Below are 22973 nucleotides of genomic sequence, written 5' to 3'. Positions count from 1 at the left end.
TTTAGTATACGTAGTCGAACAAGCTATAACAAAGACAAGCATACGGCGTAAAATTTCTCTCAAACCTAAATTTACTACCAAACGTAAACAATGACAGTCATTTAAAAGTTTGAGAAAAAACGTCGACGTTTATAAAAGCAGCTCCTCATTTTTTTATTTCAAATATGTTTGCAGTGTGTGTCCGTTCCCGGATATTTTGACCAGCATAACTCAAGAACTGCTATTGATATATATAATTTGCAATAAACTTTATTATTATCATTATTACTATTAATGCATTGTGGTGATCTTTGGTACATGTATGTGGATTCGGAAAGTCGACTTGGGCCTCCTAGCGGCTTCCCGATTAAATACAGAAGAACACAGAATGCCCAGATAACAAAGAAGCACAGAAATAATGAAAAATGTCAAGTTTTGTCTGAAATTCCTGTATTCCGTGTTGTTGAAATTCCTGTTAAAGTTGTCATCTTTACATCTTTCTGTTGAAAAAAACTGACTTGTCCTCACCCTTCTTTGCCTTTCAAATGGACTTGTCCAAAATGAAATGTCCCATCATGCACCAGTCCCTTATCAGTACTTCCGCCTCTCAGCTGGGCGGGAAGGGAAGTCCCCAAAACAAACCTGCCCAAATCTGTCTTCTGCCGGGAATTTCTGCTTTTAGACGCCGCGTACAGCTTCAGAAGGGACCACGGTAGGTAGAGAGTTCCTTCTTGTGTTTCAGAAGCTAAAGAATTATCAAGTTACGTGCTGTTTTATTTCGTATAGTCAAACGGTTTGATATTTCTGACCTACTGTCGTTTCCAAAACACCGGTGTTTCAACTTCAAGATTCAGGAAATTAAGTAGGAATTTTTTATGATCTCACCACAATAAATTATACTTTGAACTTGAACGGAAGGCACAGTAAGACTCTATAAAGTTTTCTCGATGAAATGTATTCGATTTTAAGCAAGGTAGGTCATCTACCGGTAACGTTATCACCTGAGGTTTTGTTTACAAATTTCAAAATCAGGTCATTTCCTTTGAACGCAAGCCGAATAGAGTAGAGTAGATTCCTCTATTTGATTTTGCAGTGGCTTCCAATTATCCTAAGGAGGAGCACTATGTACTGCTGAATGTTTTTGCTATTTTTTTTTTGTGTGTGTGCAGCATAAAATATAACGGGTAATCATGATAATGCATTTAGCAAAATGACTCAGTGTTTCCCCAAACAGACGATATACGATCCGCGTACAACAAAAGTAGAATAGCAAATGCTGCACTAGAGATCTCTCAAACCCACAAAGTGGCCGGTTATGTAACCTGGCGGATTAATGTTAATGTCGGATACCTCAACCAGAAAGAGGAAATTCAATACATTTGTAAATTTGTACTGAGCAGACCTGGTACTGAGCGAGGGTTTTTGTTGTTTTTATTCTTCCTGCAGGAAAATGTTGGGTAAGCCCCAGGGGCCATCACTAACATTACTGCCATGTTCTTGGAGCTGAGAGACAGAGACAGGACACACTGCATCACAGACATCTGGCTTAGGGACGGCTACCTGCCTCAGATAGATGGGGAAGGGCCTGGGCTGGACTTCCAGTTAGAACCTGCTGTGTGGTTTAAGGTAAGACATGAACAGAACAGCAGTAGGATAATAAAGAGACAGAGACAGGACACACTGCATCACAGACATCTGGCTTAGGGACGGCTACCTGCCTCAGATAGATGGGGAAGGGCCTGGGCTGGACTTCCAGTTAGAACCAGCCGTGTGGTTTAAGGTAAGACAACAGAACATACATAGGTTTACTGGTAAAATAACTTTAGACAAGACAATAATTGGTCAAAATCAAATTTAACGTAAAACATACTGGTCACATTTACAACAAATGAAGCTGAAGACAGACAGGTACGCCAGTCTGAAAATTTTGTTTTGAGGTTATTGTAATACAGGTGTTGCAATTGATCATAGTGCAGTAATAGACAGTTGAAGTACATGTATGCCAAACACTTATCTCCTGATTGAAGAACTTTATTAATAATAATAACTTTATTGCAAGTTCATGCCCGAAGGCTAATTGCAGACAAACAAGTACATTGGAATACATGGGAATCAAAAATAGTTATCTAGACTACCGTGAAAGTTCTATGTTAACTAAGGTTGACTATGGTTGGGTTTGACTTCTTTTTTGAAGGCAGTGGAAAATGAAGAGACCCACATTTTGACTGCTGCAAAACACTTAAAATGTATAGGTGTGAAAAAAACACAGCCAAATACATTGTGGGTTAATCAGACTCTTTGAAACGTTTTGTAGAACACAATATGTAAAATCCCCATGAAAAAGAGGAAATGTTCCTTTCTGTTCAAACATGATGTCATGGCCTTGTAGTTGTTACACACCTTAGTGCAGTTATGCATACGTAGGTTCTGTATTGCGATAAAAGGACTACTTTCCTGAAAGGTCACGTGTACATAACCTGTATTGTTGCAAAACCAGATATATCAAAACAGCTACAAGCTAAAGATCAAACAGTAATGCTAATAGTATAAAAAGTACCAATTTCTTTAGGCTAAAAAGTAAAAATAAAACTAGACTGGCCGTCATTTGCTTTAAGAGCAAATTCAGGATGTTTCGCCCATACTCCTCATGCAAGAAGTGGGCTGTCCCAAAATAACTCCTGGGCAAATCCAAGTTTCTGCATAATTTATGCAAATGAGGTCCTCATGAGCATAAGTTATGTCCAGGTGCTTTCACCTTTCCTACATGTACCTACATGTACAAGATGACATCCACAGCTTTTACAGTAAGGGGAATACAACATCATGCATAAATTATGCAAGTGAGGTCCCCGTTAGCATATGTCATGGCCAGGCGTGTGCACCTTTCCTAAAGCTACCTACATCTCAAATATGACATCTGCAGCTTGTATGGTAAGGGAAATACAAGTTTCAGCATAAATTATGCAAGTGAGGTCCTCATTAGCATAATTTTTGGCCAGGTGCATTCACCTTTCCTAATGGTACCTACATCTTAAAGATGACATCCGCAGCTGTCACGGTAAGGGAAATACAAGTTTAAACATAAATCATGCAAATGAGGTCCTCATTAGCATAATTTATGGCCAGGTGTGTTCGCCTTTCCTAAAGGTACCTACATGTCAAAGATGACATCCGCAGCTTTTACGGTAAGGGACATACAACTTCATGCATCGATTATGCAAATTGGGTCCTCATTAGCATAATTTATGGCCAGGTGTGTTCGCCTTTCCTAAAGGTACCTACATCTCAAAGATGACATCCGCAGCATTTACGGTAAGGGACATACAACTTTATGCATACATTATGCGAATTAGGTCCTCATTAGCATAAGTAATTGTCAGGTGTAGTCACCTTTCCTATAGGTACCTACATCTCAAATATAACATCCGTACCATGTAACATAAGGTACATATACCTTTCTGTAATACCATTAGTAGAGGTACCCCCTGACATCTGCTTGGTTTTAAGTCCCAGACATGGGTTCAGTGTAGGAGGGCTTATGTTACAGTATGACCTAGTTCTTGCTGGCACCGACAGAAAATAACCAAAAATTGCATCAAAAAATTGCAAAATAAATCATTTTGAAGTAGTGTATGCCAAAAAAAATAATGGGGTCCTTTGGGTAAATATCCAATGCACAACTAAACCAAATTTCAGGTCCTCAGGTTTCAACACCACGGCACTGGAGGCCATCATGTGCGACTTTTGTCTGAAAATGACCAAAAAACCTCCATAAAATCATTTTAAAAACTTATATCAAAAAAATTTTAAAAGGGTCTAGGGGTATACACGTACTCTACCTGCATACCAAATTTCAGCTAATTTGGTCGACGGACGACCGAGAAGAAGCGATTTGAAGGTTTGACAGGAGAAGAAGAAGAAGGAGAAGGAGAAGAAGGAGAAGAAACCTTACAAAAACAATATGTTTCGTTGGCGAAACATAATTAGTAGAAACAGGATCTGCATTATAATTTACTAAGCTTTGGTTAGAGAGGGAAGACATACTAGTGATTATGCATGTCAATGCAATTTGGGAGAACCAACATGGTTAACTTGAATTGAACTGTACATGTTGTAAAATGCATGGCCCCAAAAAGTTACCATGGTGCCCTTATACTATACGTTATAATTATAATGTATAAATGGAGAGTTTTTTTAACAATACACTGTTGTAAATTGTAGTTTTTCATCCTGATCTTTGTTACTTAGAGGAAGTGTAAACTGAACCAAGATTAATTAGATCATCAACATGTGAACATTGCTCCATATCCAGGATATGTTATATTTGTGTGCAAACAAAGCACAGTTCCGCTTTCCAATGACGCAGGTGTATGTGTACCATAACTTGATTATCGGTGCTGCATTGCTCATAGAAGTCTAGTTTCAGCTCCTCTTTCTTCTTTGATACAAGAAATACATCATGTACCTTAGGAATGATCGTTACCTTTTGAAATTTATTTTAAAAGTTGTTAGAATGACATTATGATAGAATTAGTACCTTATGTCCAAAAAGAATAACAGAAAGAGGCATACATGTTTGACTATAAAAGATTATCCCTGAATTGTACATTGTCTCTCTCCACATAGTATATATCAGTCTTTCTGATAACTAACCTGTTATCATAAAACATCATTTACTTTTCATTCCATTCAGATCGTCTTGTACATGTACAACTCTGATGAATTGTCATTGCCAGACGTCTTTTTAAGATATCGGTGTTCTACCTTTTTTCCAGGTGCTTCTGTTAGAGACTGTAAAAATCAACTGTCACCAGCAGGTGTTGCGATGGGTGACCTATGCCCCCTCCAACTGTGCCCCCGAGTCAGCTGCCAACGGACCAAAAGAAAGTCAGTTCCACTTTCACATTCTAGTGCAAGGCAGAGTCATGTTTGTTCCGTGTGAAAAGAATTAAGACTTTTTTTAAAGTAACTGTACTGTAGCTGAGACATCTAATGTTTTAAACTCAATTAAAGAACAATTTCTTTGCAATTGCCTCTGCCAGATACATGTACATAACATGAGACTCTGTGAACTGAACACATGTGTGTAATAGAAATGATTTTACTTCAAAAGGCACCGTCAAAGTTGTTTAGTCTAGTCCCACACCAATTGAATAAATGTTTGAACACTAAGCTACATGTATAATCTATTTTTAATCAGATGATGTCATAGTAATTCCCCAACAAAACAAAGCCAGTCCACATGTACAAGTTGAAATGGAATTTTTCTACAGTGTTTCCTTATTACACTTCCTCTTTTCCAGTCTACGGGCCTGGGAGCTGTTATGACTATGATGATGACCAGGACAACTTGTTTGACATTACTGGACAGCTGTTAGAAAGAGACTCGGCAACTAGGGAGGTTTGTATATTACATTGTTTGATCTACACAAAATATAACTACAATGCTACAAAATGCATTTCTGTGCTATACATACAAAACAACATTGTAAAACAACGCCTGTCATATTTAACTTGATGTGTATATACTGTACATACATACACACATACACACACACACACACACATATATATCATTATTTTCCAAATGTGATTAACATAAGGCAGCATGAGATTCATTTTTAACGTAAATTTTTTAAAGTTTTGCATGTACGGTGCTGCATGATAACAGAAAATACAACATTATTACTGAAACAGGAAGAACTTTTTCCTTGATATGTTCGTTCTTAGTACATGTAATGTTACATTGTTTGCTGTGTCCATCCCCTCTACATATACATGTACTACAGTATAGAGAGGAGTTGTTCCGACTGTTACACTGCTACGTTCTACCGGTCATCAGACTGACCCCAGATGACCTGTCGCTTATAGACAACATGCTGGAAATGCAGGTATGCATGGATCTAGTTTAGATAGTATTTATTTTACATTTTCTATAAATCGTAAAAAAAATAAATAATTATTGTAAAAGTAGAAAATTATCACAATGATTTTCTGTATTTTCTGATCTTGACCCTGAAAATAAAGGTATCTTATTGGAAAAAATTAAAGCAATGAGCCAAGTTAATACACTTCCCATATGTGCAATCTCTATACTGAAACCATTATATTCTAAATGTAATGTTAACTTACTAAGTTACCAATAACAGATCAAGTGCTAAAAATTGAGATCTACTTGCCATTTTGGAAGGTGGACAGTACCCTCTTCTCCTACCCTATGTTATGAGAACACAACTGACAAATGTTGGCATCTGACCATGATGACTCATAATATGATACATCTACAGTAATGTTTTCTGAATACTAATTTGCTGTACTGTAACCACATACATGTTGTAGGCATAAACTCCATCCCATAATAACTAAAATCAATGGTACCGGTACATATGGTACATGTAGCCAGCATAGATTACTAGCTACCAATCCCTGTGTTTATTTGTGCGTACCTAATTAGTTACAGTGTATTTGAGTCCAAAGACCACTATTACGTAATACAGTGTGACCCAGTGCTAGCACAATGCATACAGTGGTGTCCCAATTCCCACTGAAAGATAGTTGCTTCTGCGTGTGCAACAAATTGTGGGGTTACGCTCGGGCTTAAGTACTGCCTTCAAGGAAAGGAAGGACATTATATAGTGTCCTTGCTTCAAGGCATTCCACTTTATCTGGACAATCTTTCAGAAGACTGTAGCGCAGTGAAGATCTGAGGCAGTGGCAGGAAGACTGTAGCTTGGACACATGCCAAGAAGTTGAACTATGGCCTCCTCGTGACATTGTGTTCTTCATATCAGCCTTCTACCAGCTTGTCAGTAGCCATAGTTTGTGTGGAGACAGCTTTGGGGCATCCTACTGTATTCTACTGTTGCGAGAACCTCAGATAGGTTTGAAGCAGTTTTTTTAGATCGGAGCCTGTTGGAATGACAGCTGCCAAGAAGTTGAACTATGGCCCCCTTGTGATACTGTGTTCTTCATATCAGAGTGTTTCCCGGCTTGTCAGCAGCCATAGTTGTCTTTTCGAGGCGTCCTACTGCATTTACCATTACCGAACCTTAGCTAGGTTTTGACGGGCTTCGAAGCAGTTTTTGAGATTTGGGCCAGTTGGAATGACAGCCATATTGAAGCAGTGACATTTGATAAGTGGTGTGTCGGACATTATGATGTCGGTGTGTCCTACTGCATTTTACTGTTATGAGAACCTCAGATAGGTTTTGACTGGCTTCGAAGCAGTTTTTGAGATCTGGGCCAGTTGGAATGACAGCCATTTTGAAGCAGTGACATTTGATAAGCGGTGTGTTGAACATTATGATGCCGGTGTGCCCGTATCATGTTCAGATGTGCCTGCTGAACGGAGCCGACAATGAACTTCAGCGACAGTTCCAAGTCACAGACGGGACCAAACGCATCATGAGGGAACATCGCAGCGACTTCGCAAGGAAGGTCGTCAACCAGGTGAGAAAATATTGAATTTAAAGACATACTGTTAGTATTTTATACTGCAACAGTGAGTAGAGTTGAACACAATTGGTCACATATAAAGGCTATGGACACCTCATTCTGTTACATGTATACATGTAGCTTAGAGAGTTCTAGGACTTGCACTTTGTGACTATGACAACAACAAACTTTCAACTTTAAACTGTATAATATTGCCTGCAATATGTTGACATTCTTAGACTTCTATTTCCCATGATATTGAAACCAAGCCCATAAAAAGTGGCACTTTATGTAGATTACAATGCATATATGTCAAATAGAATTATATGGCTTGTAACCATCAACTCCATTGGTTTTGACATTAATGTATGTTATTTACTTGTTGTATAGACAACTTTGCCCTCTTATGCCTGTAGGGTACAAGTTTAGTCAGCTACATGTAACACAATAGGTGACCTTTCAACTCAATTAGTCATAGGTACCCACAGTGGAAAGTCTTCTTTTGACACATTCATAATCATAGTTGTCTTGTCTCTCTAGACTTCATGACAGCTCGTGCATGTCAGAATTGCTCTTTGTATTAGATTTTAAACCTTCCCCCTAAAAATATACATTGTTTATAACGTCTGTGCCCCATGAACAATTCATCTTTGATTAGTGCTAGCAGGAGCAAGATACCGCAATTTGAGCACATAAAAAACAGATTTGTGATGCAGAAGGCCCCCTGTACCAAAATGTCAAGACAGTCAAACCTTTTCTATAAGATGGGTTGAACGAAGTCATTTTTTTCAGGCCTTGGCTGGACCTGTACTAATGAGTGTCACATTATTAGTAACTGTCTGTGAGATTTTACTGTTTCCCTTTAAGTAAACAATTTTGAATGCAATAAATGTTACCAGATTTTTGGTGAAAATTCATCTACAAAATATAATCCAGACTTATACATAGATTTATTAATTATTATTTGTGTACATGTACATGTATGTCCGCAAAATAGAACGTGCCATTACTGTAGATTCTGATGAAGAATTCAGAATACTGGCACATATACATGTAGGTTATCTAGGGATGATTTGACCCAGAAAAAGCTGTGTGATTCAGGTGACGATAGGGTCACATTTACACAGAACAGAAAAGTAGGCCAGTTGTGTTTGTTAGCAGCCACAGAACTAACACCACTATCTCATGACACACATATGGTTACGTCTTAGAGGTTATCCTTTTACCAAAAACCAAACATTGGGTGAACTATACATGTACGTGTAGACACTATGCGAAGACAAAGTTCACAAAGCATGAAATTTAACTTGTTGTGTGATATCATTATTCTGTTTTTATTCATCACAGTGACTCATTGTGTAAACAACATAATCATGGGCTACAAAAAGAAATTATCTTTCTCTGCATATGCCTCAGACGAATAGCTATCGTACATACAAGCTCAGATCAGACAATTACAATGGTGAGGAAACATTTGCCAAAGCATACTTTTGGAGTTTAGTCCTTTCAGGGATTTCAGGGCAGAGTTAGCAGTGTTAAGACAATTAATTATAACATCTGCTAACATAATTCCACAAGGTCACATGCTTGTATCCCTGAAAAATTTGCAGCAAAAGATATCTCAAATACAACATCCCCCAGTGAGATGCACTCCTGTATGATTGTATAAACTGCATACCTGGGGATGCTGCACTAAAGATTTCTCAAACACACGGTTTTTCAAAGATACACAGATATACAAAATTGTTACATATCACAGCAGATTGATACACATGTACATTGTAGTCATGTAGGTTTTGTTACGTTATTGATGTCAAGTATAAATTTTCATTTTTCCCATCAGGAAATGTGTCTGAAAGACTACAGTAAAGACTTCCTGGAGGAAGTGAAGAGAGGACTGGATGATGACATCACCATCGTGAGAGAAAAGGTGAGAAAAATTTTATTTACTCAAATAGATTGGACTCCATCTCACAACCCTAAAGCATGTTGAAGTACACTACCTAAGGCTAGGGTCACAATTCCAAGCCGGGGCCCGACCGGGCTGTTTGAGAAAACAAAGAATAAAAAAAATGCATATCAAGAATATATGATAGCATATGGTAAGGAGAATTTTTTTAGGGTTTTGTGTGCTTTGTTGTCTTTTATATCATAGTTTTCGTTGCCACAAGCTGCCTGGCCGGACCCCAGGTTGGAAATGTGACCCTGTTTTATCCCTACATGCTCCCTTAAATGTTTTGTGTAACTTTGCTAACCAAGTCTTAATGTACAATGTATTGTTAACATTAATCGAGAATAAGACTCATTGAAACTAAAATGTTTTCAGCTCAATGATGTCCAGAAGAAAGTCAACCAGGCGAAAGAAGACTTGAAGGACCTGAAAGTTGATGGGAGATTCTTAGAAAGGTAAGCACTATTTCCTTCATAGTATATATACACTATATAATCTGTCAAAGAAAGAAAGAAAGCTAGATTCCGAAGTTGTGTTACATGTAGTTTGTCATCATTGTATGAGGTGTATGCTGACTGGAATTTAATACTATCTTTGACAGTCATCCAGATCTTCCTCTCCCCTGGAACATTAGGGTCATTAGACAGCTAAATGGGAGACAAAAAAACAGTAAACAATGATTTGTCGACCCTTGCCGTCTGAGTCCCTGCAACTTAATTAGCGTTTTTTATTATTATATTTGATATAGTAACTGCACAGTACAAGCTGAACTGTCTTCCGACACTAAGTTATTCACAGATCCAAGTTTCAAAGACCACTATCGCCTTCTTCATTATATATAAGTTTGGAAGTGATTGGTCATTGTTGATCCTGAAGAAGATGATAGTTGCCATTGAAAATTTGATCTGTGAATACCTTAGTGTTGGAACAAAGTTCAGCATTGTACTACATGATTGTATGTTTACTACCAACACGGATGAGCTTCCATGATAGCTCTTTTTACTGTCACAGTAGTGAGTTGTATTATGCAATTTCCAAGTCAAAACTCTGTACTTTGTTTCTTAGAGTTCGGGAGACAAGGGATGGCATCAAGACCCACCTTGAGGTGCTCCTTAAGGGGATGGCTGAGATCAAGAACTTTCTTGAGATGCGGAAGAAGAAACGATCAAGTAAATGGCTGGTGAGTCTTAGAACTTTATTACTTCTTATCATACAAGTTGCAGCTGCATGAGCCCTTACTACAGTGTATTGATAGTAATCCTCTTCCTTCTATTATATCTTTTTTAAAGTACTGCATTACCATATTTGTATCTGTCTTGCACTGAATGCTACATGTAGTCAAGTTACCATCATAAATTGTATTCATTTATGTCTAGTTTACACAATCATAATATCATTACTTTAACATACTTCAGGATTGCATGTTAATCTGTTCATGATTTTGCAATCCCTACAAGCAAAACAGTTATTGGAGCTGTGAAGCTGTATAGTTTGTACCTTAGATAAAATCTCAACTTGCAAGCTTGCAAGATACTTTTTTATACATGAACTGCCTTGATGACAGAAGAAGACCTTTACTGCACGACAATTGTAACTGGTACAATGTATGGCAACGTACATACATGACAGCTGAACTATTGCCAATAGCTAACAAGTTTAAAGAACTAATCTAATCTATGCATAACAGTAGAAATAATCTATTGAATGGTGTGCATGCTAATGCTCTTGAACAGTATGCTGACATGTCCTACATACCTGTATTTGAATTTTGTATCATGTTAGTCCCTTGCTTCTTCATATTCTTAATGTAAACTCAGTTTTTCAGTACTCTTCTCTCTCTTTTCTATGATGCCTAACAATAGGATGAAGACTTAGAGGTTAATGTTACATGCAGTTGCTGTGGTATGGCACACTTTACATGTACAAAATTTTAATGTACATACTATTTTAGTTAATTAGTATAAGTTTTAAAAGTGGACAGTGAACTAGTTTAAGTTCAAGTGCCAATTATAACAAGAAACATAGTCACTTTTAGGATTATGCCATCTTTAAAAGCAGATTCTGAAGCTCGCTGCAAATGTTATCTATCATCAATAAATCTTTTGGTCTGAAAAGGTGCTCCACATATGAAACTAAAACCTTTCTTATATCAAGATTTCATGAACCTTTAAACATTAATGTTGAAATGTTGAGATTCTAAGGTTGCAAATTTAACTTTTGTCTTACATAGTATGTCACATGTAACATTTTGAGCAGGTGCCTTTAAGTTCTTCATGACATTTCAAAAAGTGAAACGTTATTTTCCTTTCCTTCCCCACCTTTTCCACCCATCCATCCATGCCTCAGGAGTCAGTGGAGGAAGTAGACTATGAGTGGGAGGTACATGTACACTAAGTCTTGTACTTGTACTTGATGTGCAAAATATTGGTTCCTGTAATTTTTCACATTTCATGATGCATTACTTTTTTCTTTTCATTCATAGTGTAGTATATTTTGTCACCAAAATTTGCTTTACTTTTTTATCATAACTTTATTGTAGAATTTTGTAACAGGTATACACTATCATGTCTGTTTTGGTGCCATTGGTACAGCAATTAGTACAGATACAAGGCAACAGTAAAAAATTTTTTCATAGATTATATCATGTACATGTACATTGTATATCAGTAGTACATACATGTATTATGTTAATGTAGTAATACCAGAGTCCATGTATATTTAAGTAAAACACAAGATTGTCATTACATTGTACATAATATGTACATGTACATGTAGGAGAGACTAAGTAGGTTTTTATACAATCTTGGAAGTTTTTAAGACATCCATTCAGCATTTTACTGTACACAGCCATAGAAGGGTGTTACATTTTGAATAACAAGAAAAGACCCAGAATTCTACCTTTAGTATTCATTTGTCAATTTCAAGTGTCTATAGATATTGGAAAGGTTCAGTTGGTGTTCATGAAACTGGAAGTCAATTTCAGTAGCTGTTGAATATGGTGACTTGTCGGAGCTTTGTATCGGTGACAACCAGCTGTCCCTGTGGACCCATGGCAACAGCGTATGGTCCCTCCATGTCTGTAGTGATGTGTCTGAGGAATCTGCCCGTCTTGTCAAACAGTTCCACACGTTTGTTTCCACTGTCTGCCACTATGATGTTACCTGCCCTGTCTGTACAGATGCCTTGGGGATTCTTCAGCTGACCTTCAACACTTCCCGCATCTCGAAACTTGAACAGAAACTGCCCGTCCTCATTGTACACATAGACATAATGATTCCCCCAGTCTGACGCAAGAATGTTCCCTTCTCCATCCACAGTAATGTGCCATGGGTGCTCCAACCCCTGCTGCTGACCCACAGTTCTCACAAGTGTCCCATCTGGTGTGAATATCTGCACTTCACTGTGTAGATCGTTTTTTGCAGTTTGAGTAACAAGGATGTGGTTCCTCCTGGTGTCCACAGCAATCCCTTTCCAATACAACATATATTGGAGGTCAAATTTCCTCAGTGCCTTGCCATGTTTGGTGTAGCACACAGCATGATTAGCAGAGGACGTGTTCCCCACCACCCACAGGTTCCCCTCCCCATCCATAGCCACATCATGAGGATACATAGCTTCTTTACCAGGAACAACAGTTGGGAACAGTCGGACAAATGTTCCCTGCAGGGTGAAGACTTGAATTCTCTCGTTCCCATACTCAGCTACAAAAACTTCACCTCCCTGTGACACAGCCACACCAAGAGGATCTTTGAATTTCCCAGGTTGTTCCCCCTCCCCACCAAATGTGACCCTACCAGGCTGACCCCCACTTTGCTGATGACTTGTGTCCCCTGGCCCAGGTACAGATGAGACTGTCATATGGCCTGTCATATGGCCCAATACTGGTAAAGGGGTGCCTGTGGGCTGAAAGACAGCAGGCTGGGTTTGTACAGGAGTTGGTGCTGCTTTACCTCTGTACTTTCCTACTACCTCTGTCAAAGCGGTTTCTTGGCTAAGAAACATGTCTCTTTCCTCCTTCATTTTTTGTTCTGCTCGATCACAGGCAGCAGACAGTTCATTGACATCAGCCAAAACCATGTCCCTTTTGTCCTGCACTTCTTTGATGACTTTACTTTGTTTCTGTTCAGCTTCAGCCAAGAAACAGTCTTTCTGCTCAGTGAGTTTCTGCACCATTTGGTTGTAGGCCTGAATGATGCTGTTGTCTGTCTGCTGTTTCTGTTCATTCAGGGATTTCTCTTTCTGTCTAAGACCTCGGAGAAAACTCAAATAGGTTTCCAAGATGTTTCTCCCCTCATTGATCAAGACCTGGACTGTAGATCTCCTTTCTTGAGAGGCTTTAGTGATGCTCATGGTAGGATGCCCTTCATGGCTTTCTGCAATACAGTCCACACACAAAGGCACTTGACACTGCTTACAGTACAGTTTGATTTTCTCAGAGGGGTGAAAGCTGCACCTGTTTCCAGACTGGGGTTGTTCCCATGTCTCCTCTGACAGTGTAGCCTGGCCTTGCAGCCTCTCACACAGACTTGTAACCAGGCGATTGTCTGGTAAACCTGCGACCCCCTGGGGTGGCAGCCAGACCTGCTGACGACAGTTTGGGCACTGGAGGGGCAGTCGTCTGCTTGCAAGGTCCTGTAGACAGTCCTGACAGAAGGTGTGCTGACAGGGCAGCACCTTGGGCCTTGTCAACAGATCCAGACAGATGCTACAGGATAGTTCTTCCCTGATCTGTGTCCCCAAACTTGACGGTGCAGCAGCCATTTTGTTGTTTTGCGCTAAATGTGGCAGCCCCACCTCAAGTTAAAGTCTAAGTGACCACATGACTGTTTGCTTTTGCTAAGGTCCAAAATATCAAATAAACATGGAGGCATTTCAAACACCAAAAACAGCATACATGTACATGTACGTTAATAAATGTTGTACAGTAGGTGACTAGTGTATTTAGCTACATGTGTAGATCTCGAAGTTAGAATAGTTCCCTAGTCTCATTTACAGTGAAACTTCGTCAGTTCTTTCACTGTAATTAGAGGCTGTACGGCAGATTTCTAAATAATTGTAAATTTGAACTCCCAAATTTGTAAGACAAAAGGAAGTTGACTAGTTCCATATATATAAGCTTGATAAGTCAGCTCCAAAACTTAATTTTTCTTTGCATTGAATGTACATTATATCATAATATGAGTGCACTGGTTTAAAAGTGATGTTATTGAATACACTCTATAATAGTACGTTGTTACTGGCTATATTTTTGCTCGTGGTTATAATATGTTTGAAAGGAATTAGGAAATAGCATAAACTGGACTCTCTTTTTATAACTTTGCTATCAGGGTGAGGATTTCGATGAGCAGGTAACTTAAAGCACACTTAATATGTATTCTGGTGTTGTGGTGAGATTCTGTGATGTGTGCCATATATTGTAGACTGCACAGTAATGTACAAATGTACATGTAGGTGGTTATGTGGTGCACTTAGTTCTTCCATCAATCAAGGAAATGGCACTGCAAGTTGTTTCTTTTTCTCCTGTGTACTCAGTTTCTTTTGTTTGACAATTTGTAGCAGGCATTGTCTCCAATTTTACTGTACCTTCTTATTGAACTATCTACAATGTAGCTTAATCATTCTGCACTTATCTTCTGTCAATGCAGCACTTTTCAATTCATTCTAACCTTGTACGTGCATGCTACAGGTACTTTCTTATGTTCGACAGGTTTGTCTAGTTACCAATACATCTCAGTTGTGGAGATTGAATTGCCATTAGATGTTGTTTACCAGGGTGTCCAACCTTCATCGATATTAAGTCTACTTATGTTGTGTTTTTCCTGCTTATGTGTTTGTACAGAGGAGAGCGCCACAGATAGAGTCAGCCTTCCACTCAGCACAGGAACAGTTAGGGGAACAGAGGGAGAAACAAAAGTCTCTGTTGGACAAAAAGGTACTCTTTTCTATGGAGTTGTAAAGTAATTATTATCTAGATTATTGTAAATAAATATTGATGTTAACCACCATCTGCCAGGTTACATATATCTGCAACTTTGAAGAACAGTGTGTTCGAGAGATCTCTAGTATAGCACCCCCAGGTGTATGCACGGCTTAGATATATATGTTGTACAGGTCCATGCATTTTTTCTGCTGGACTTTGTGCTGGAGATATCTTTAGATCATTTTTTATGTTGGCAGATATATGTGATTTTGCAGAATTATGTTTACTTACATTATTTTGTACATGTAGTAGAGTGACAGTTTTTACCTACCTTTTGGTATATATTCTACAAATTGAATGTAAATTAAATTCTGTATTTGACTATGCTGAAGATGTATTGTTCTTACCTTTAACTGACAACTGTAGTAAAGCTTTTGACCAATGGTATGGCTTCTATCATTTCCAGCTCCTCCTTGTCAGTGTGAAAGAGGCTCTGCGGTTGGCTATCGGTGACCTCAATGAAGACAGGGACACGGCTGGGCTGGAAACAAGTGTGATGGGAGGGGCAAGGGCAACTGATGGTAGGCACTTTTACTAAGTCTTGTAATAACTCCTGTCAGGTTCATGTAATACTAATGGGTATGCTTTGGCTACACTCCCTTTTGGGGGGATGATGCAACCCTTAACTTAACCATGTTGCTAAATCTGTAAGTATTGTTACAGTAGTCTTCTATAGCTGCTGTCTTTGGTCAGTGGATCCTTTTTTTCCGACCACATGTACCTTTTTGGATGTGTGTTTACATATACTGTATAGCCTTAAACCATACATTTATTGCATACTTTAATACTTTCCTGATATCATGAGAAATATGAGTTAATCATTATGTTACATGTAGCTGAGAGTTTCAAAGTACCAAACCTGTGTCTTTAACTTCAATTTGAAGAAATACTGTAAGACTTAGTAAATACATTGTTATAATGTAGTACTACTCATCTTCTCAATCTGATCAGACTTTTTCATGAGTGCTAAACTGAGTGTTGTCCTGTTTCTGTCTCCTCTGTCTGTCTGTCCCTCTCTGCTTACTTGTGTGTTGGCACCATGTAGACACTCTTAGTCCTCTGCCGTCTGGTATGTCTGTCTTCAAACTTCAATGATACTAAATAGATTTATCTGCATTTTTTTACTGTTTTGCTCTTTATTACAGTAACTGTAACTCGCCTTTAAACTATAACAAACACTGCACACATTTACTGCATGTGTGTTTGCCTAATGCTCATGTTCCAAAAGCTGACAAGCTTTTCAATGATTAACAATACTGGCATTTGTATGATGACATTGTATTACTGTTCTTCCTGTTATCAAAGGGCACAGTAACAATTTAATGATTATCTTACTCCCTACTTCTCCAGTTCTTGAGTCTTCTACATGGAGCACATTGGGTGAGAGAGTTTCTAAGGTAAGCCATTTTTCTTTAGACTTGAAATATGACAGTGCACAAGAGCTGCAAACTACCTACGATATACTGACAAATTGTACATTTACATGTATGTACTTCTAGTATATAACCTCACCTTTATATAGATTAATAGATACTGCAGATTCACATGTAACTCTATCATGTTTAGTTTACCACTACACCCACTCCAGGAGACCCCATAGCTGATGAGCACAAGGCGTTCTGTCAATGGGTGGTGAACATTCAAATTCCATGCTCTGTATTGTCTTTATCAGCAGGGATAATAACCCTTTGTAATGTACAAATGTACCTCTATCACATTTCCCCATTGCAGATAGTTCACACTCCTGGAGACCCCATATCAGATGAGCACAAGGCATTCTGCACATGGGTGGTGAACCTGTGCCAGGCTGGGTCAGCTGAGGAGGAGTTACGCCATCTCAACGTCAGCTTCCAGAGAGTAAGTATAGAAAACTCAACAAACATATCACAGATTGATGTTTGCTTTGACAATACAGCACCAGGGCAATAGCCTAGTGCATAGAGTGGTAGCATTCTGAAAGTTGCAGGTTCAAACCCTGGCCGGGTCATTTCAAAGACTTTTGAGAATGGTCCATACTGGCTAACATTTTGTAATTTCACTTTTATGTCGTGCCAGGTCAGTGCAGATTTACCTGTGTACAAAAGTTTTGCCACAAGATCTTTTCCTTGTATTTCACAACTTTTGTTGTTCAGTGTAGTCTCTTAGATTGTGTTTTGTTACAGATATTCTGATATTTCAAATAAGTGCAGCAACTCTAGACCATAATTATGTTCTATGTTCAAAGTCACAATCATGTACATTCTACAATGTAGCCTTGCAATACCACATGAAGCTGCCATCTAGAGTATTGCAGACTGTATTTATTACATGTCCTTCTCTCTCCTGTTACAGAGTACAGACCTGTCCCTGTCCATGCATGAAGCCAGGCTGAACAGCAGCTCTGGTTCTGATGATGAGTTTGTGATCATCAGTGCCATCTAGCAGTCTATAAGAGTATTGCAGATTGTACTAATTACATGTACTTGTTTCTCCCCTCCAGAGTACAGACCTGTCCCTGTCCATGCATGAAGCCAGACTGAACAGCAGTTCCGGTTCTGATGATGAGTTTGTGATCATCAGTGACATGGACGTGGAGCCAAACGAGAACTGTGTTCGCAGACTCAAGACAGAGATTCACAAGCACTTCAGAAAGGTCAGGAAAGCTCTTTCTTTAAGGCAGCTGGTGTAAATTTAAGATTTACATTGACTTATTTTGTCATTATATACAAGTGTGTACATGTACGCGGTAAATGCTTAGATGTTATAAGGCGGAGTTTTGACGATCAAGTAAAATTTCAAAATTTCTATTTACCGGTAAGTACTACATGAAGATACTGTATTTTACAGCTACTACTATTAAGAATCAATATATTCATATGTATCCTACCTTTGTTGAGTAGAAAGGCTTTCCTAAGTTAGATTAGCATTGTATAATAGTATGTATGATAGTACATGATGTATTTCATAATGTATCTGTGTTGTAAGTCGACATACATGTACTCAGATTTTTGACATAATGTATCTCTGTTGTTAGACATCCTTACAAAATGTACTGTTCATTTTTTACAGATTACCAAGCGTATCGCAGAGCGAGAGTTGAAGCCGAACGATGTGCACTTTGTGAGGAAAGTCTGGCTGTACTACGAGACGTGCTTCTTCTCAGAAACTATGGAGGCCATCACTGCTCTGTATGAGGTAGGAACTGACATATCTTACTTAGGGAAATGTTTAAATTCTGCACCCAAAAGATTATTAATAAGTGTTCTTATATGTATCTCCTTTGTTAATTTGACAGTCACAATCATCATCCTCTTTCTGACAAATTGACAATAGTTTAAAGCCAAGTGTTTTGTCACTGTATTCTCAAACATTTTAAGAATTTTCAAACTAAAGAAATGAGATTAGAGAACTGAAAGTTTGAACATATACGGTAAGCTACTAACAGTATAGAATGACAAATTTTTTTACCAAAACTTGCCACTATGCAGTTTCTTTCTGTCTCTGTTAGTAGCTACATAGTACCTTTTAGATACAAAAATCGACACAAAGTTTAATACCTAACACACTTCTAATATTTCCCACATCTTCATTCCCTCCAGCTCGCCTATGGAGAAGAAATCCAACAGTTGTGCACGGCGTTGGAGAGGCTCCGAGTCTCCGACATGGAGATCCGCGACAGCTGGATCCTTTCCCTCTTCCCTGAGATCGTGAACACAGAAGAGAGCAGCGAGACTGAGAGCGCGGGAGAGCTGACCACGCCCACAAGCGGGAACAGTAGTGGTGAGGACAATGACAAACAGTCAGACAGAGACAGTCTGCCGGAAGCTGCACATCCCCCAAAAGAGGCATCACTGAATAACAAAGATGTAATTGTAGCTAGCCGATCAAACAATGGCAAAGAATGTGAAATGAGAAACTCAGAGAACAGCACAGATGTCCTCAAAGAGCAAGAGAGTCTACGAGAACTAAGAAATGAGTCACAGCCCTTGGAAGATAAATCTGAAGACAGTGGAGAAAACTCCAGTAAAGAAGAGGGATTGAGAAACCCAGAAGACTGCCAAGGGGAAGAATCTGAAGACCCAACAAATGACGATGCCTTGTCTTTGAGAGACGAGGATGAAATGGTCTTGAGCCCCCGCATCTCTCAACAGCTACAGAGGCCGCCTTCTTACGAGTACAGACTCAGCTACGTCAGTCTAGACCCATCTATTAATGAAGACATCGAGCAAGCCGTAGAAGTGACACAGAACTCTATGGAGACCATAGCAACTCCTGATCAACAGGAGGAGGAAGATGCTGAGTATAGGGACAGAAATGTATCACTGGCATCCATCAATGAAATTGATGTGGAGATGGGGAAGGATGAAACTGTTGCCATGGCTACATCCAATGGCGGCAAAAATGCTGAGAGTCATCACTGTAGAACTCCTTTGTCAGAAAGTGCCTGTGAGTCTGATCTAGAAGCGGTGAGAGTCAGGTTGACATTTAAAGGTACATGTGACAACAATCTTGGTCTGAGTTCAGACTCAGGGCTTGGGGCCTCATCGACACTCACAAACAACAGTGATCTCAGAAACAATGGACAGGACAGTGCCTTACCGTTAGTTATGGACCATCAAGAAGGGAACGCATCTCCAAAATATGACACAAACGAACCAATCGGTTTCAGAGAACGAACCACAGCGCTGGACATAAAGGAAGTCTTGCCACCTAAAAGGAGTAGAACAGCTCTCCTTACCGACCTAGAAACGGTGCCGCGAAAAGACAGCGAGGAAGCGTTAAACCTCCTGGTCCAGACCAGGAAGGAGAGGAATGCGAGGTGTCGCAGGTCGACGCACTTCTGCATGGCGATCGACACCTTTAGTGAGGTCCTCCAGGAAGCCACGCCCCTCAAGAAACTTCAAGCTCTGTCCAAGAGTCTCAGAGACATTAACGAGAGGGTGGGACAGCTCAGGACAGAGCAGGGAGAAGGTAGAGACATCAGAGTCTTTTATTAGATCATCATAAGGCATCCTCAAGATTGCTTTTCTTTATTAATTTTTAGCTAGTACAACTGAGCAGCATGTAAAGCTAAACATGTGCATGGCTCATCATGTTTACGTTTTATGTCAGTGTTTTCATATACTGAAGCAAATATTACTTTAACCTTTATTGACAAAGTGCTAAAATTTCCCAGTTTCACAGTGTACAGACATGTTTTTCATTGTGTCCATGTCGTGTCCTGTAAGCTGCCATCTGTCGTCTCCCTAACATCGTCCACTCACACGGCAGCATTCTAAACTACTGTATAAGAGAACGACAACTACCACCATTCCCTACATTTCAAAAATTAAGAATATATATATAGGTCTTCATATAATAAGAATTTTGACAAAATGACAAATAAACATATGATTAAGTAATGGATGAATGACTGAAGGAAATAAGTAATTGAAGGAAGTCCATGCTGGTTATATTTTCTGTTAATTTTTCAATGTTGCTGTTTTGTTTCCAACCTTCCAGACAGCCACCCTCTAGGCTGTGATGACCTGGTGACAGTGCTTATGTTGGTCCTGTTGGAGTCCCACATCCCCACTGTCCTGTCTCTCTAACTAACACAGCTCAGATTCAAACTGACACTGACCTCCATGTGTTTTACTGCTTCAGACAACCATCCTTTGGGCTCTATATTTGCTGTTAACTGCATTATTGATGTTGATGTTGCTGTTTCCTTGCCAACTTTCCAGACATGCATCCCCTGGTCCTGTCACTCTAACTAACACAGCTCAGATTCAAACTGACACTCTTCCATGTATTTTACTGTACAGACAGACAACCATCTTCTAGGCTCTATATTTGCTGTTAACTGACTATTATTAAATGTTGATGTTGCTGTCTTTTTCTTTCAAACTTTCCAGACAGCCACCCTCTAGGCTGTGATGACCTGGTCACAGTGCTGATGCTGGTCCTGCTTGAGTCCCACATCCCCACTGTCCTGTCTCTCTAACTTACACAGCTCAGATTCAAACTGACACTCCTCCATGTATTTTACAGACAGACAACCATCTTCTAGGCTCTATATTTGCTGTTAACTGACATGTTGATGTTCTATATTTGCTGTTAACTGACATGTTGATGTTACTGTTTTCTTTGAAACTCTCCAGACAGCCATCCCCTGGGTTGTGATGACCTGGTGACAGTACTGATGTTGGTCCTGTTGGAGTCCCACATCCCGACAGTCCTATCTCTCTACACGCAGCTCCGGCTGCTCGAGGACCTCATGGCGCCCTTCCTGGAGACGGGCTGCCATGGTTACGCTCTAGTGCAGTTCCAGATGGCCCTGCAGTACCTGCAGTCGAAAGTATGAGGGCGCTGCTGCACAGTGTACTGTGTAGAAGTCAGAAGGCTGAGGTCTGGAACAAACCATGAAGAATATTGTGAGGGGTGTAGAGGGTGAAAGATCAATGTGATTTTTTTCAAGACTTATATAATGAAGGTGTTTTTACATAGTGTTGCCATTGTAAGCATGCTTGTTTAGCAGAGCATTAACCATTGAAGACCTACTGATAAAAATCTCCACACTTTTCTTTGTTAAGTCACAGTCAAATACAACTTTTAGTGAGGCTATATAACAGAACAGGCTGTCCACAAGGATCTGCATGAATTTATTTAACTGGACAAACTGAAATTTGTATGACACTCAAAACCCTCAGAAGGATGCCTGCAAATTGCACCACCGCCCCATGCTGTATGAAACAGGAGCTTCACAGAGTTCACTAACCGTACGAACTGTGAACTTGTTTGGGACGAGACTTTCCACAGAAGACCCACTAAGCAAACCTCTCCACAATTCCATTTTATGGTCAGTTCACTTACCTTACAAACTGTGAACTTGTTTGGGTGAAGATTTGCCATTGAAGACCCACTAAGCAAAGATCACCACAATTGGGTTTTATGGTCTGTTCACTGACCTTAAGAACTGTGAACTTGTTTGGGTGAGAATTTGCCATTGAAGACCCGCTAAACAAACATCACCACAATGGCATTTAATGATCAGTTCACTAACCTTACGAACTGTGAACTTGTTTGGATGAGGATTTGCCATTGAAGACCCACTAAGCAAAGATCCCCTCAATAGCCTTTTATACAGAGTTCACTAACCAGGTACCACTAATGTATGTTTGTCTGTGTGCTCTCTTTAAGATAGAAAAAGATCTCTTTGTTGCAATGTTGTATGGTAGCACAATAGTAGCACTGATAATTATAGTGTTGTTAAAAGGTGTTTTGCTGGTGGCTGAGGAAAGTTCACCTTAAGGTCACAACACCTAGCTTTATTGAAATGTTTCTGACTCTATTGATGATGATAATATTTGGTTTGTTTTGCTGCTTGTAGTAATGATTGTGACGGTTTCTTTTACCAAATTTGTAAAAAAAAAGTAGAAACCAAACTATATTTACTAAATGCCTTCCAAGTAACTGCTGCAGCCCCTACTTCTGTACTACTGTGTTTATCACAGTGCAGGGCTTCTGAAGTTGGCTGGGACTTGTTTTGTTGTGAATATCTGGTAAACCCCCTCAACACACTAGTTTTAATCAGTAGAAGTACAAGGTGCATCAGACCCGACTGAAAGGTTTGATCCACATACACCTGGAAGAATCCCACTCTTATTT

General features: G+C 39.3%; 2 protein-coding genes across 3 annotated transcripts; one reads left to right on the top strand and one right to left on the bottom strand.

Moving 5' to 3' along the window:
- Positions 1 to 545: 545 nt before the first annotated feature.
- LOC136449282 (putative protein tag-278) lies at positions 546 to 21749 on the top strand. 2 transcript variants are annotated; one of them, XM_066449254.1, is made up of 17 exons: positions 546 to 691; positions 1426 to 1605; positions 4755 to 4866; positions 5283 to 5380; positions 5769 to 5870; positions 7312 to 7428; positions 9257 to 9343; positions 9740 to 9819; positions 10430 to 10544; positions 15204 to 15296; positions 15751 to 15865; positions 16695 to 16741; positions 17076 to 17201; positions 17824 to 17976; positions 18393 to 18518; positions 18923 to 20294; positions 21467 to 21749. In XM_066449254.1, the coding sequence occupies exons 2-17, from the start codon at positions 1471 to 1473 to the stop codon at positions 21667 to 21669; spliced, it is 3081 nt and encodes a 1026-aa protein (XP_066305351.1). In that variant the 5' UTR covers positions 546 to 691; positions 1426 to 1470; the 3' UTR covers positions 21670 to 21749. The 2 variants fall into 2 exon arrangements, with proteins under 2 accessions (XP_066305351.1, XP_066305352.1); XM_066449255.1 differs by lacking the exon at positions 21467 to 21749 and adding an exon at positions 20826 to 20931.
- Positions 12029 to 14158, bottom strand: LOC136449283 (tripartite motif-containing protein 3-like). The gene has a single exon (XM_066449256.1). It carries the CDS (start codon positions 14123 to 14125, stop codon positions 12344 to 12346), a length of 1782 nt encoding a protein of 593 aa, XP_066305353.1. The 5' UTR covers positions 14126 to 14158; the 3' UTR covers positions 12029 to 12343.
- Positions 21750 to 22973: the final 1224 nt, after the last annotated feature.

This window comes from Branchiostoma lanceolatum, chromosome 15, assembly GCF_035083965.1.
Source record: "Branchiostoma lanceolatum isolate klBraLanc5 chromosome 15, klBraLanc5.hap2, whole genome shotgun sequence".
Lineage (NCBI taxonomy): Eukaryota > Metazoa > Chordata > Leptocardii > Amphioxiformes > Branchiostomatidae > Branchiostoma > Branchiostoma lanceolatum.
The sequence above is the reverse complement of the archived record's forward strand: the minus strand, read 5'-3'. Positions and strand labels throughout refer to the sequence as shown.